A 13,627-nucleotide genomic window follows, 5' to 3' on the forward strand; every position below is an offset into this window, starting at 1 on the left:
GCATGGGGAGGTGGGATTGCTGCCTCCCAGTCTGGCCCTGCTCTGCTGACTGGTTGGGCACAGGGTGTCACATTCTGAAAATGCTTTTGTAGCAGAAACATGGAATTGTGCCAGTGCAGCTACAGCAGGAACTGGACTCTCACAGGGACCAACTGCAGCTTTTCCAGCTAGGAGGTTCCCCTTCTCACTGCACTGTGGCTTCCCAGACCTCCTCTCCACCGGGCTGGTGCTGGAGATGGTTGCACCTTGCAGCTGGAGCTGTGCCCCATAACCACAGGCTCACACTCAGCCTGCACCTAGCTTCTTCTGGCTGCTGCTGGAGCTGGCAGAGGCTTTTCACCTTGTGGCTTTCCTGGCAAGGGACACAGCTCTTCAAAGGACAAAGCTGCATCCCACAGCCTGAGCTGGGGCTGTGCCCAATGTTCCGGCTCCCGGGGCGGGCACGAGGAGCGGGAGGCGCGGCGGGGAGGGACGGTGGCGAAGAAGCAGAGCCGGAGTCGTGCGTAGCTCTGTCAGCTGCTGACGTTTATTGCACAGGATGGGCTGGATGGGAAAGTGGACGCTTGGAGTGGGGCCCTGTCCCTCCGGCTGCTCGGCCGCAGGGTGCCGGGGCTGGCACGGGCCCCGCGCTCGTGGTACATTCAATGTGGAAGGCTCCAGAGTGCGAGGCAGCGAGGCACACGTGCACACACACCTGCACACACACCCACACACACACACAACACACGCACAGGCACCTGGAACGCTCAGCAGGTGCCTGCCCCAGCCCCAGGGCTCGGGCTCCAGCGCCTGCCTCCGTCCTAGCGCTGCCTAGGGGGACACGGGGCCGTGCTCACCGCCAGCCCCGGAGTGGGGGACAGTGTGTTCGTGGGTGCTCAAAAGCCTCAGGGCGACCATCCCTCAGACCCTTCCCAACTTACCTCCAGTCCTGGACCATCACCCCTCGCCTTGGGTCTGTGAGAGGGGCGCAGGGACACGCGCGGCGCCGGGGCTGCGCCGACAGCCCCAGGGAGGTGTCCTGCGGGTCACACACAGGGATGTGTTCAGGTCATAGATATCATACACAGAGTTGGTCATGGCGAGAATGCAGCTGTGGCTTCTATGGGCAGCCGGGGAGGCCAGGGGGCAGCGGGGCTTCGCCGCGGGGAGCGGGCGACAGGGTCAGACTTTGGTCGGATACGACACACCCGGGGGGCTCAGCCCAGTGACCCCGCGGTGGGGAGAGGGCCCGGCAGCCCCAGGCCCACCCTCGGCAGCTGCCCCGCTCTGCAGCGGGTGGCAGGAGGGACCGGGGGAGCGGGGCTGGCGCCGTGGCTGGGGGCGGCAGCCGGCGGTGCGGCCGTGGCCCTCACCCGGCGGCGCAGGGCGAGGCGAGCTGGGGGTCCCGCCGCCCGCCCCTCGGCGCGGAGGTCACAAGTTGGAAGACAGCCTGGACTTGGCCGGGTCCGTGTCGGGGCGTGCTGGACGCCGAATCCTGCGGGCGCCCGCCGAGTCCTGCGGCAGGGCGGGCGGCGCTGTCAGCCCCGAGCCCGTGGGCGCCGGGTGGGCCGGGGCCCCCCGTGAGGGCGCCTGGGCCCGCAGCCCGGCGGAGGGCCCGGGCCCGGCGACGCGGCGGCCGGGCCCCCTCCGATGGAGGTGCTGGACTTCGCGGGCGGACGCCGGGGGGCTCTGGGTGCTGCCGGCCGCCAGCCCGTGGGGCAGCGAGGGCTGCGAGGCCGAGAGGGGCCGCGAATCCTGGCTGAGGCTGCTGGTGTGCAGCGCCTGTGTGCTCTTGTGCGTGCGGCCAGGCGCTGCGGCGAGCCGGGCGCCGGCTGCTGGCTGAGGGACAGCTGCGAGCCCAGCGGCCCGGGGGTACCTCCGTAGGCGAACGTCCGGCTGGCCAGCGGGCTTTGGGACGGAGGGCTGGCCGCGGCCGCGGCGGCGCTGGTGGAGGCGGGCAGGGCCGTGGGCTGCGCCGGGTCCTGCGAGGGCGAGGGGTTGGCGTGGGGCACGGGGGGCTGCGGCTGCGGCGGGGGGCTCTGCTGCAGCAGCACGGGGGACACGGCGAAGGGGCTGGGCACGGCCTGGGCGTACTGCAAGCGGCGCATCATGCGGGGCGAGCCCAGTGCCATGGAGCCCACCAGCGGGCTGGCCATCTGCGGGCAGAAGCTCATGGCCACGGCTTGCTGGAGGGTGGCGATGGCAGAGGTGACCTGGGGCTGGACGGGGCTGTACATGGCCGTGTGCTGCTGCAGCTCCGCCTGCTGCACCATCTCCCGGTCGTACTTGACGATCTCCTGGATGATCTCGTTCTCCTGGTTGTTGAAGACACCTGAGTTGAGGTCGTGCTGCACTTTGTGGAGCAGGATCGAGTTCTTCTTCCCTGCAGGGAGAGGAAGCACCGTGAGACCCTGTACTGGAGCTATGCTGGGTTCAAAATGGGAATCACAGCTGCCCCCTTTGCCAAGACACCCCCTCTCCCCTCCACGTCCTCCTGTGTCCTACCGATGCGGTCGAGACGGTCGATGGCCACAGTCTCAAAGGCCCGTCTCATCATGGGGTACTCCTCCAGCACCTCGTTGAAGTTGTCCACGGAGAGCGAGTAGAGGCGGCAGTAGGTGTCCGCACGGACACTGGCCGTGCGCCGGCCGCGGGTCAGCAAGCAGATCTCTGGGGGAAAAACGCCAGGGCCAAGGTCAGAATCCACCATCCAGGACAAAACAGGGCTGGGTGTGAGAACCACCAGGCAGTGGGTGCCCTGGGACAGCAGAGGTGTCCCTGTGACTCTCACAGACCCTGGCTCAGTCCTGCCAGTGCTCACCCCCAAAGTAGGAGCCATCGGAGAGTTTCATCTCCTTGTTGCCCTTGGTGAGGATGCTGACCACCCCGTGCTGGATGAAGTACATCTTCTTGCCGATGGTGCCCTCCCGGATGATGTAGTCACCCGGCTGGAACACCTCGAACTTCAGCTTGGTCAGCATGGCCGTGACAAAGTTGGGGTCGGCGTTGGCAAACAGCGGCATGGAGGCCACCAGCTTGCGGCAGTTGAAGTTCACGATTTCCTGCGGGGAAGTGGGTGAGCCCAGGGAGCTGGGACGTGCTTCCCCAGGAATACACTCCCCACCCCAGTCTCATGGACACTCTGGCATGCAGATTGTGCATGGACATGCTCCTATAAAGAGCTGCAAAGCTGCAGCAAGAGGTGTTTGACCCCAAGCATGTGCATGGCTGGTGGGACCCACAGCAAGGAGCAGGGAATCCCTTCCCCTGGCAAGGGGGGGTAATCCCCATCCTCCTCCCAGCTCTCCAGCCCTCACCTCACGCAGGGGCTCGTTGAGCTCCCCCAGGATGCTGTCCTCATCAAACATCTTGCCCTGGTAGCGATGCTCATAGTAGTCGTGGATCTTCTGTCGGAAGTCAGCGGGCAGCTTGTGGAAGGACATGTACTGCTCCACCTGCTTGTACTGTGGGGAGAGCTGTGTCAGCTGGGACATCCCCACTCCATGGGGCTGGTCCCACTCCTGCTCCTGACTGGGAACCTGTCACAGACATCTTTTATGGAAAATCCTTTCCTTAGGATTTTTTCTCCTGAGAAGCTGAGAGGCCTCAGGAACAAAATGTAAACAATGATTATCTGCTGCTGTGGAATGCAACAGGTGCATCTGTGATTGGTCTCATGTGGTTGTTTCTAATTAATGGCCAATCACAGTCAGCTGGCTCAGACAGAGAGTCCAAGCCACAAGCCTTTGTTATCATTCCTTCTTTTTCTATTCTTAGCCAGCCTTCTGATGGAATCCTTTCTTCTATTCTTTTAGTATCGTTTTAGTATAATATATATAATAAAATAAAAAATCAAGCCTTCTGAAACATGGAGTCAGATCCTCATCTCTTCCCTCATCCTAAGACCCCTGTGAACACGGTGACAGGAACCCTCACCCCACATGGCTCCAAGAGGGGACAAAGCTGTGGCCCCATCCAGCGCAGCCCTACCTTCTCCTGGTACTGGCGCCGGGAGGAGTCCAGCGACTGGATGAGGGCGGTGGCGTGGCCGATGAACATGGCGTAGCAGGTGGCCCCCACGATCATGCTCAGCATGGTCAGCCAGATGTCTGTCATGCTCTCGGGTGCCTGCTTCCCGTAGCCGATGCACAGCATGTGGCTCATGGACTTGAAGAGGGCGAAGGAGTACAGCTCACTCCAGGAGTCGTTCTGCAGTGACAGGGACAATGTCAGCCATGCACGGGTGTGTGTGTGAGCATTGCTCAAAGGCCCTGGCTCCATCAACAGTCCCAGTTCTCTCCCAGCAAGAGGAATATGTTGAAAAGCAAAGTTTTCAAACTTTCCAAACTCCCCCAGCGAAGTAGGCAGGGAAGGAATAGGGTGAGACAGGCAGGGGAGGAAGAGGAGGAAGCCAGGCGGAACAAAGCAGAGATGGAAATTTGATGAAACAGGATGAGACAGACAGGGGAAAAGGGCCATTTGCAGGAGGCTGCAGGGCTGAGAGGCAGCAATTAGAAACAGGAGCCATTATTTATTAATAGCAGCTTTGTGGCTAATGAGCAGGAGAAGGCAGCAGGGGATGGGGCCAAGAGCCCCATGTCAGCATATTCCTCCCACCCTGATCAATGCCCTGCTCCAGGTCCTGTGAGACCTCACCAGGGTGACACCAGCATCTGGGGCTGGGTGCTCTGTGCTCCTCTGCCCTGGCCTACGGGGAATGGCGTCTCCTGGGGCTGGAGGATGGAGGATGGATGACCTGGGGATGGGTGGGAGCCCCGGGGAGCAGGCAGGAGCACGGGGTGGGGCAGATGGAACTCACCACCATCCCATTGATGGAAACCCAGCAGTTCTGGGGGAAATCCTGCAGCATGGGCACCAGGAACTGGAGGCAGCCATCCCAGTGGCAGAGCAGCAGCATCATCCCGATGAGGTTGATGATCCTCATCACGGCGCTGGCCAGGTCGTAGGTCATGTGGAAGATCTGGGGGTGGGTGGCATGGCAGGAGCTGAGCCTGGGGACTGTCCCCCAGTGCCCAGCCCTGCTCAGGGCACCGACCTGCATGGCCTCAGCTGGAAGAGGCTCCTGTGGCTGGCCTGGCTCTGGACTGAGGTGGCTGTGCCTATTTATAGCCGGCGGGTGCCGCCGCGCTGCCGCCCGGACAGCGCTAATGGCAGCGAGCCTTGACGAGGATCAGGGAGACACAAATACTCTGGGCACTGAGGAGGGAGCAGGGCAGCTCCCAGGGCATGGCCAGAGCCATGCAGCAAGGCTGAGTGTCCCCTCAAAGCAGGGAGGACCCTCAAAGATGGAAACCCCACAGAGCTGGGGGTCTTGCTGTCCTCCCTGAGCTCCTGGTGGGGTAGGGAGGCAAAGGGGCAGGAGGTGCTGAGCTGGGCAGGGGGAATGAGTCTTACTGCTGGCAGGGCAGGGAATGGTGTGCCAGCATGTGCCAGCCATGCCTCCACCCATGGTGGGTGTTATATCACAGCTCAGGGATGGCCCAAACCCTCCAGGGTGGGTCACAGCCACCCATCAGCCCCACAGGTCCTCTGCACCCTGCCAGCTCGTCAGGGAACCCAGCTCCCACTCTCTCCAGCCATCCAGAGGCTCCCAGGGCAGGCCCTCACCTCCTCCCACTGGTGGATGTAGCGGATGAGGCGGGAGAGGCGCAGCAGCCGCAGCAGGCTCAGGATCTTGGTGAAGCGCACGATGCGCAGGGCACGGGCTGTCTTATAGACGTCCGAGTCTATGCCCTTCTCCACAATGAGGAAAACGTAGTCCACGGGGATGGAGGAGACAAAATCCACCACAAACCAGGTCTTGAGGTACTTCTTCTTGATCTTCTCGGGGTCCAGGATGATTTCGGTGTTGTCCTCAATGACAATCCCTGTCCGGAAGTTCAGCACCAGGTCCATCAGGAAGAAGGTGTCAGAGACCACGTTGAACACGATCCAGGGGGCCGTGGTCTCCTCCTTGAAGAAGGTGATGCCCACGGGAATGATGATCAGGTTGCCCACCATGAAGAGCAGCATCGTGAAGTCCCAGTAAAATCTGGGGAGCGAGAAGATGTTGGGGGATGTCACCAGCGCCCCAGAGTCCCCTCCACGCCAAGGGGACCATGCCCTGCCCTAAGGGACCTGCACCACTGGGCTACTGTCACTCTAATGCCACCTCAGCCACAGGAACCCCCCCTCTCCCCAGAGACCACATCCTGCCCCCAGGGTGTTCTGTCAGCCAGCAGAGCCCCTGACTGAGGCAGAGGATGGGACTGAGGGCTTCTGCTGGTCTGATTTGGCCCGTGGCAGCAGGTCCTGGGGGAGGGGACAATGATGGCACCAAGCACCAGAGGGGGACACGCTCCAGCTGAGCTGCCCGTGGGCTTGGGGACCCCCAAACCACCGGGTGGAGTCAGAATCCGAGAGCCCTGGGTGCAGCCCCCTCTCTCTGCACTCCCAAAGTGGGGACCCAAGGACAGGGGAGGACAGGGGACAGCCCCGGGGACAGCCAGGGCCAGGCTGGGTGGCGGATTGGGGGTGCCCGGGTGGGCTCTGCCCGCAGCGCGGGGGCGGTGGAAGGAGCGGCCGCGGCTCCGGTGCAGCGGAGCACGTACGGCTGCAGCGGCGGCAGCGCCCGCAGCAGCCCCGGCCACACGTGGGGGGGTGAGCGGCCGCCCCCGGCCCTGCCCGGGCTGCGCTGCCCCTCTCCCCCCTCTGCCTCACCCCATCCTTGTCCCCTTTCTCCTCGCCCCCCTCTCCCGGGCCACCCATGACCTTTGTGAGCATCTGCAAGGTCACAGCGGCTCTGGCACGGCGGGATGAGGCGAGGCCACCTCGGGGCGGGGGGCAGGACTGGGGCGGATCCTCTCGGTGCCACCTGCACGGACACGCGGGACCCTTGCCCACGCACCCTGCCCAGCCCACCCCGGGAGCTGCGGGAGGATGGGCGGGGGTGCCATGGCCACGCTGTGCCCTGGGGGATGGGGGGATGGGGGGATGAGGAGGAGACCCCCACGCACACGGGAGGGGGAGGTGGGCCAGGTCCTCACCCCCTCATCCCCCCCCCCACTGCGCAGACTAGCGCAGGACAAGAAGGAGCCGAGCATCCCAGCTCCTGACCTTTCTCCAATGACACCTTCCTCATGTGAGCCATTGCCGTGGCAACCGTGAGTGATGTCACTGCTGCAAAACGATGACTTCACACCAGGGCGGTCCCCAGGGTACCCTCGGCAGAGGAGCCGTGCCCCCCCCTGCACCCCTACACCGAGCCCTGGGCTCCCACGACCTCCCAGGGATGCTGAAATCAGCAGGGATGCTGTGGGGCTGGATCTGTCCCTAAAGCCCCTGGCAGTTCCCTCTCAGACTGACCCTGCTGCGCTGCGTGGGTCCCACAGGGGCATTAGCCATGCAAAGCTGCGAAGAACAGAGATTAAATAACCATGCCAGCTGGGCAAAACTCCCCTCTGGCTCCAATCCCTCTGCAATCTGGCTGAGCCAGGGCAGAATTGGGCCTACAGAGACAGATAAACTGCTCCTGATCCCCCCCTGCACACAGCTGACCCTGTGCCATCGCCCCGGGGAGCAGCGTGCCATGCCAGCGCCTGCTTCCTTGGAAGGTTCATGTGCACAGAAAAAAGATCCAATCCAGGCTACTAAAAATATCTGCAAACAAATTAATCAGGATCCTCGACACCCCTCCCTCGCTTCTGACCCAATTGTACGACAGTGATGATGACAGGAGATGCCCAAAGCCCCTGCAAGAGGCAGCTGCCACCTCCCCGCTCCATCACCCGCCCAAGGCCTGGCTCAGTGGCGCTGCCCTGAGGTCCTGGGCAAGATAAGAGTCGGGTCCAAGCCCTAGAGGGGGGCATCTATGCCAGGGTGGTCCCTGCTTAACTCCACTGGCGGCACTCAGAGCTCCAGGGATTGCCAGGGATGATCCAACCTCTCCTGTCGGTGCTGATCCCATGGCAGGATGGACAGAGCTCCTTCAGACCCCCTGTGCCCCTGAGGTCTGAGCCCTTTGGCTCTGGTGGGGCCCAGATGCCAGCCAGGCTGCTTGGTGGGCAGAGCAGCACGGGATCAGTGCAGGATCTGTGTGGGATTGGTGCGGGATTGAGGCAGGATCGGCACTTTGCAAACTCGCACTAAATACTCATTTTCTAAAAATGAGATTGCTGTGAGAAGTGGGCTGTGGAGCCAGTGGCAGAACTTTGCCCAAGCTGATGAGCAGGGGTGGCCAGCACAAAAATCCCAGTACAGTTATGATGAATGAGTGGTGCCCTCTCCCCTGGAAAAGCCTTTTACCCTGGGGAAGGGGGTGCAAAGGCTTTGCAAACTGCTCAAGGACCCAAACCTTCACCATGGCCCAGGTCGGTCACAGCCTGTCCTCCCCTTGAGGTGGCTTTCAGCAGCTGACGCTGCAGAGGGAGGGGCCCAGCTCCCAACAGCCTCACCACAGGCAATGGGAACACCAGAGCTGCCACACACACCAGGAGCAAGAGCAGCTCTGAGCCACGTCCCTCTGCTCAGGAGCCCCTGTGGTGGCACCATCCAGGCAGAGGGAAGCATTCAAACCTGGGTGAGGAAGGCTCCAGGCAAGCAACACCAGGGATGTGTTCTGGATGCATCTTTGCCCCTGATTCACAGGCAGGAACGGCTCTTGCAACAGAAAATCATCATCGGGGAGAACCTCCTGCTCAGCTGCAACCCCAGTCCCTGCCCAGCCCTGCGGAGGAACCCCTGAGCAGCCCCTTGGTGGTCACAGGGTGATGGGCACTGCCACCACCTCCAAACCACCACCAATGCCCCAGGGCTGGTGCAGAAACCCCAAATGAAGCAATGAAGGAGTTGCTGCTGGCTTGGCTGTTCCTCCAGAAGTGGCAAAGTGGATGACAAACATTGCCCAGCACCCAAAAGGAGGTGGCCCTGCTCCAGCACACACTTACAAGGTCTCTTTGATCAGATTTGCAGCTCAGCATCTCACCAGCCGCCCTGATTGCTTCCTCATCATTCAATATTTATGTAAATAGCAACTTTGGTTCCTGGAGCAAATCTGCCCTGAATTGTGTGTGAATGATGGCAGCACCATGGCCATGAGGAGCCAGGATTGCTAAACGCTGATTATGAAATGATGTCACAGATGGGGACTGATTTTCTCTTAAGATGGGAAATGCAGGGCAAACACGGCCAGGTCACGCTCCATTATCATCAGTGGATAAATGCTTTTTTGATTACTTTAAGGCAGGACAGCATGGGAGGGATGCACTGATGTCCCCAAGGGGCACAAGCAGAGCTGCTTCCTCAGCCCAGCCTGGCGTGGGCCGATCCTGTTCCTGTGCACGGTTGTGGAGCTGGAGGATGCCATGGCTCTGCCTGCAGCTCCTCCCCACTGGGCAGGGAACTCTCCTACGCCACTTCCAGCATCAAAACACAGGCAGCCACTCTGCCCCAATGGCTTTCCAGTCTTCCTCGTTCCAGGAGGATGAAGCCCGTGCAGGGCAGGACAGCCAGGGTGACTCGCCAAGGTCACCCCAGCACCCACCTGCCTGCTGCAAGCACCAGTGCAGGGAGTGATGCTGCTGCACTCTGGGGAATCCTCTGAGGCCTCAAGCCCACTGCAGGCTCACCAGAGGGAGATCCCCGCTCTTGGCAGCTCTGTGGGCTCTGCCCCCAGTGCCACAGCTCTGCCAGCTCAGAGCAGCAGGGCAGGCTCTGCCCCGGTGCAGGAATGGGGGTCACCCCACTCCCAGGCTCCCCCAACACCCCACAGCTGCTGAGGGTGAGGAGGAGCACGGGGAGTGAGGAAGGGTGAAGCCCCCAGGAGCCGCCTGGCACTGCCACCTCTGCTCTGTCACGGCAGGGACAGTGAGCTCCCCACAGGGCTGGCAGTGGCCAGGCAGTGTGACCAACTCTCACCCCACACCTGCAGCAGAACCCAGTGCCCAGCCCATGAGATGAGGAGGGTGCTCCACTGGGTTCCCACGGCAGGTTCCCAGGGTGGAAGGGCTCAAACCCACCCCTGTGTAGGAAGTCAGCCCTGAGGGGTGCCCCAAAGCCTCCAACTGCTCCTCTGGAAGATGCCAAGCAGCCCAGGAGCAGCACACGAGGGTGAAAGCAGGAGGGGAAGGTGCTGCTCCCTGCCCTGAGCCCGTGGCCACCTCACCTGCCTCAGGGAACCCCACGGGGACCCATCAGTGCCACAGAACCTGAGATCTGTCTGGGGGGATCCCCCACTCAGGCACCCAGCAAACCCTCCCTGAGCCCCCCCAAACCTCTCAGCAGCACAACGACGTGGGGCTGAGCCCCCCCAGCCCCTGGCCAAAGGCTCCTCCAGCCCTTTGGAGGTGTCTGGAGCAGGGTGCTCCCAGCGCTGGCTCAGCAGCAATGCCAGCAGGGCTCGGTGTGCCCATCCCTGCAGGATGCCGTGCTGCCTGCCCCAGCCGGCGCAGCCATCCCTGCCGGCGGCTTTCACACGGCTCGGGGAGCGTTTGCCACTCCGGAGCTCGCCAGGGAAGGAGATGGAGCTGCAGAGCCCTTCTCCCGGGTTTGGCATTCCCTGCCTGGCAGACAGGCTGGATCTGGGGACTCGAGTCCTCCCAGGAGCCAGGAGGATCCCCCTCAAAGCGGCTGAACCCCAGGGACAGCATCAGGCCTCCCTGGGGGAGGGGGCAGCCCCCCAACGCTCTGCAAAGCACATCCCCCTGCCCAGGGAGGGGACACCGAACCCCAGCGAGCTCCGGGGACAGCACCAAGGCCCGCTGGGGCTCAGGAGGGCCGAGCCGGGCCGAACCTGCCCGGGAAGGACAAGGGGGACGAGGGGATGCCCTTGCTCAGACACCGCGAGGGCTCCCGGCATCCCTGCCGCGCTGGGGAGGGGGATGCCCGGCTCGTCCCCTCCCGCAGCCGGCGGCGGCTCAAGGTGCCCCCGCTCCCCGGCCCGGCCCCGCGGGATGCGGGATGCGGCCGAGCCCCGCGGGTCCCCCCGCACCTGAAATCGCTGTAGGGGTGGATGATCCAGGCCCCCGCCGACTTGACGCGCTCCTGCTCCCTCTCCACCGCCTTCTGCGAGCCGAACATCCGCAGCGAGAACTTGTTGACGCCGGGCTGGAGCATCGCCCCGAACTGCCGCTGCATGAAGCTGGCCTGGCTCCCGCGCACCTCCTCGGCCGCATCCTCGCTCGCCCCTTCCTCGGCCGCCTTGGCCCCGCCGGGGGACGCTCCGCCGCCGCCGCAGGAGAACGAGACCTTGGGCTCGCGGGGCGGCTCCGGGCCGGGGCTCCGCGGCGCTTCCCCGCGCCGGCACTCGCCGTTCGGGGACCCCTTCCCGCCGCGGCCCCGCGCCCGCCCCGCCGCCGCCGCCGCCCCGCCGCGCTTGGCCCCATCGGCCGCCGCCTCCTCCTCGGCCGCCGCCGCCGCCGCCGCCTCGCCGCCCGCCGCGCCGCGGCCCGCCCGCATCCTGCCGCCGCTGCCGCCGCCACCGAGGCCACCGGCGGCCGAGTGGCGCCCGCCGGCGCGGCGGGGGCGGGCCGGGGGCGGGCCGGGGGCGGGCGGCGGGGCTGGGCTGGGCTGGGGGCCGGGCGGCTCCGCAGCTCCCCCCGCCGGTACGGCCCTCTCCGGTGGGATCGGTTACCGGGAGCGAACACCGGGATGGGATATCCACCTCCCGCCCCGGCGGCCCCGGTGTCCGGCAGCGCAGTGCCCGGTGCGGTGTGGGCGGTGCGGGACCGGGCGCTCTCCCCGCGGGGCTCCGCTGCCCCTGCCCGTCCGCATCGCCGCCGAGGGAGCGGCGTTTCGAGTTATAAGCGCTGGTGCTCGTAGTTCTCTGGTGGATGCTTTAGTAGGGGTGACTGTGACTGTGTTCACAGGGGTTCTTGGATGAGGGAAGAGACGAGGATCTGACTCCATGTTTCAGAAGGCTTGATTTATTATTTTATGATATATATTATATTAAAACTATACTAAAAGAATAGAAGAAAGGATTTCATCAGAAGTCTAGCTAAGAATAGAATAGCAAAGAATGATAACAAAGGCTTGTGGCTCAGCTCTCTGTCCGAGCCAGCTGGGCTGTGATTGGCCATTAATTAGAAACATCCAATATGGGCCAATCACAGATCCACCTGTTGCATTCCACAGCAGCAGATAACCAATGTTAACATTTTGTTCCTGAGGCCTCTCAGCTTCTCAGGAGGAAAAAATCTTAAAGAAAAGATTTTCATGACAAGATGTCTGTGACACCCTCCCACCCCACCAAGGACCCATCGCTCCAGCGCTGAGCCCCCTCTGAACCCAGCTGATGGCAGGGGGAGCCCCCCGAGGTGTAGCCGGGGATGGAGACCCTGAACCGGCACCTGTCTTGGTTTGGAAAGCCAGGAGTCTGCTAAGGAAGGCAGGAGCCTCCCCTGAAATGGAGAATGTGAACCTCCCCACCCCTCCAAATTGCTATAATTTTAAATTAAGGGGCTCTCAGGCAAAAATATGGGAGCAGGAAATAACAGTTCTTTAATAGGGAAGAAATAAAAAGAAAAAATAAACAATGCAGTCCACTAGAACAACACTGACAGAGTCAGAACCCAAGCTGACACCCTGTGGGGCAGGGTGTTGGCAGCAGTCCCATTGGAATTGTGGCTGCAGCCCTCCTGCAGTGTCAGGGGTGGTTCTGCTGGAGCAGGGATCCTGTAGAGAAGGATGTATTCTTCCTCTGGAGATCCAGTGGAGGAAGAGGCAGCTGCTGTTCCTCTGGGAAATCCCGTGGAGAAGCCATGCTGGTGTTCCAGAATCTCCAGATTATATCCGGATAGGAATGCTTGGCTCCTCCCTCTGGGCTCACATCTCCCAATGGGATGCTGTAGTTCTTATCAGCCATGCAGCGACATTCAATAGTCTGTTATCAGCAGACGTCCCCTCCCGAGGGCGGTGTGAATGTGGTCACTCAAAGAGAGAGATAAGGCAAACTGCCCACTTGACAAGGTAATCTGCTATACAGATGGGAATGGAAAACATCTTGGTGCAATCTTCAACAGCACCTCAGCACCCCAAGCTGGACACCGGGCACCGCCGAGGGGGTGATGCTCTGGGAGAACACCGGGACCGGCACCTCCTGCCCTCTGCCACGGGAAAGTCAAACATTCCCATTGATTAACCAGGCATTGAACTGGGCCAGAGGAGTCTGGAACAGAATTTGAGCACCTAAGTTTGAATCATGTTAAACATTTCACATGGAAGATATACTGCTACGGAGAAAAAAAGCTTTTTTCATCCATGTATTCTATCTAGTTCATGAAATTAGAAGTCAATGGGAGCAGTATTCAACATATTATGTCCTAATTACAAGTGAGGAGGAGATACTGAATACCATTTTATTGGTATCTTATTCTGAATATTTCTTAGGAAAAAATAATTTTTTTTTTTGCTCACGTGTGCATGAACATAGAGGCATCAAACAAAATACTAGTTAAACTAAGAACTAATTTGTAGAAGTTCCATACTGTTTATTCATTTGTAATAGGGAAATTAAATAAATTAAATACTTCTGTTGTTGCCTTTAATTTAAACCCCATGGAGACACTGATTGAGCTGGACCTGAACGTGAGGCTGGAGATGCTGGAGCCAGAAAATCAGCAGCAGCAGCAGCTCAGGGCTCTCCTCGAGA

The 13,627-nt window shown here is 61.5% G+C and overlaps 1 protein-coding gene across 1 annotated transcript; it reads right to left on the reverse strand.

Annotated features, from left to right (window-relative positions):
• Nucleotides 1-512: 512 nt before the first annotated feature.
• Nucleotides 513-11,295, reverse strand: HCN2 (hyperpolarization activated cyclic nucleotide gated potassium and sodium channel 2). The gene is given in 11 exon segments (XM_030966679.1): nucleotides 513-1,586; nucleotides 1,589-1,643; nucleotides 1,645-1,779; nucleotides 1,782-2,362; nucleotides 2,485-2,649; nucleotides 2,801-3,041; nucleotides 3,297-3,443; nucleotides 3,970-4,188; nucleotides 4,799-4,960; nucleotides 5,608-6,031; nucleotides 10,967-11,295. Coding segments are annotated over 11 exon segments (2,451 nt in total). The 5' UTR covers nucleotides 11,113-11,295; the 3' UTR covers nucleotides 513-1,410.
• Between the last annotated feature and the right edge of the window lie 2,332 nt (nucleotides 11,296-13,627).

Source organism: Camarhynchus parvulus, chromosome 28 (genome assembly GCF_901933205.1).
Source record: "Camarhynchus parvulus chromosome 28, STF_HiC, whole genome shotgun sequence".
NCBI classification, from domain to species: domain Eukaryota; kingdom Metazoa; phylum Chordata; class Aves; order Passeriformes; family Thraupidae; genus Camarhynchus; species Camarhynchus parvulus.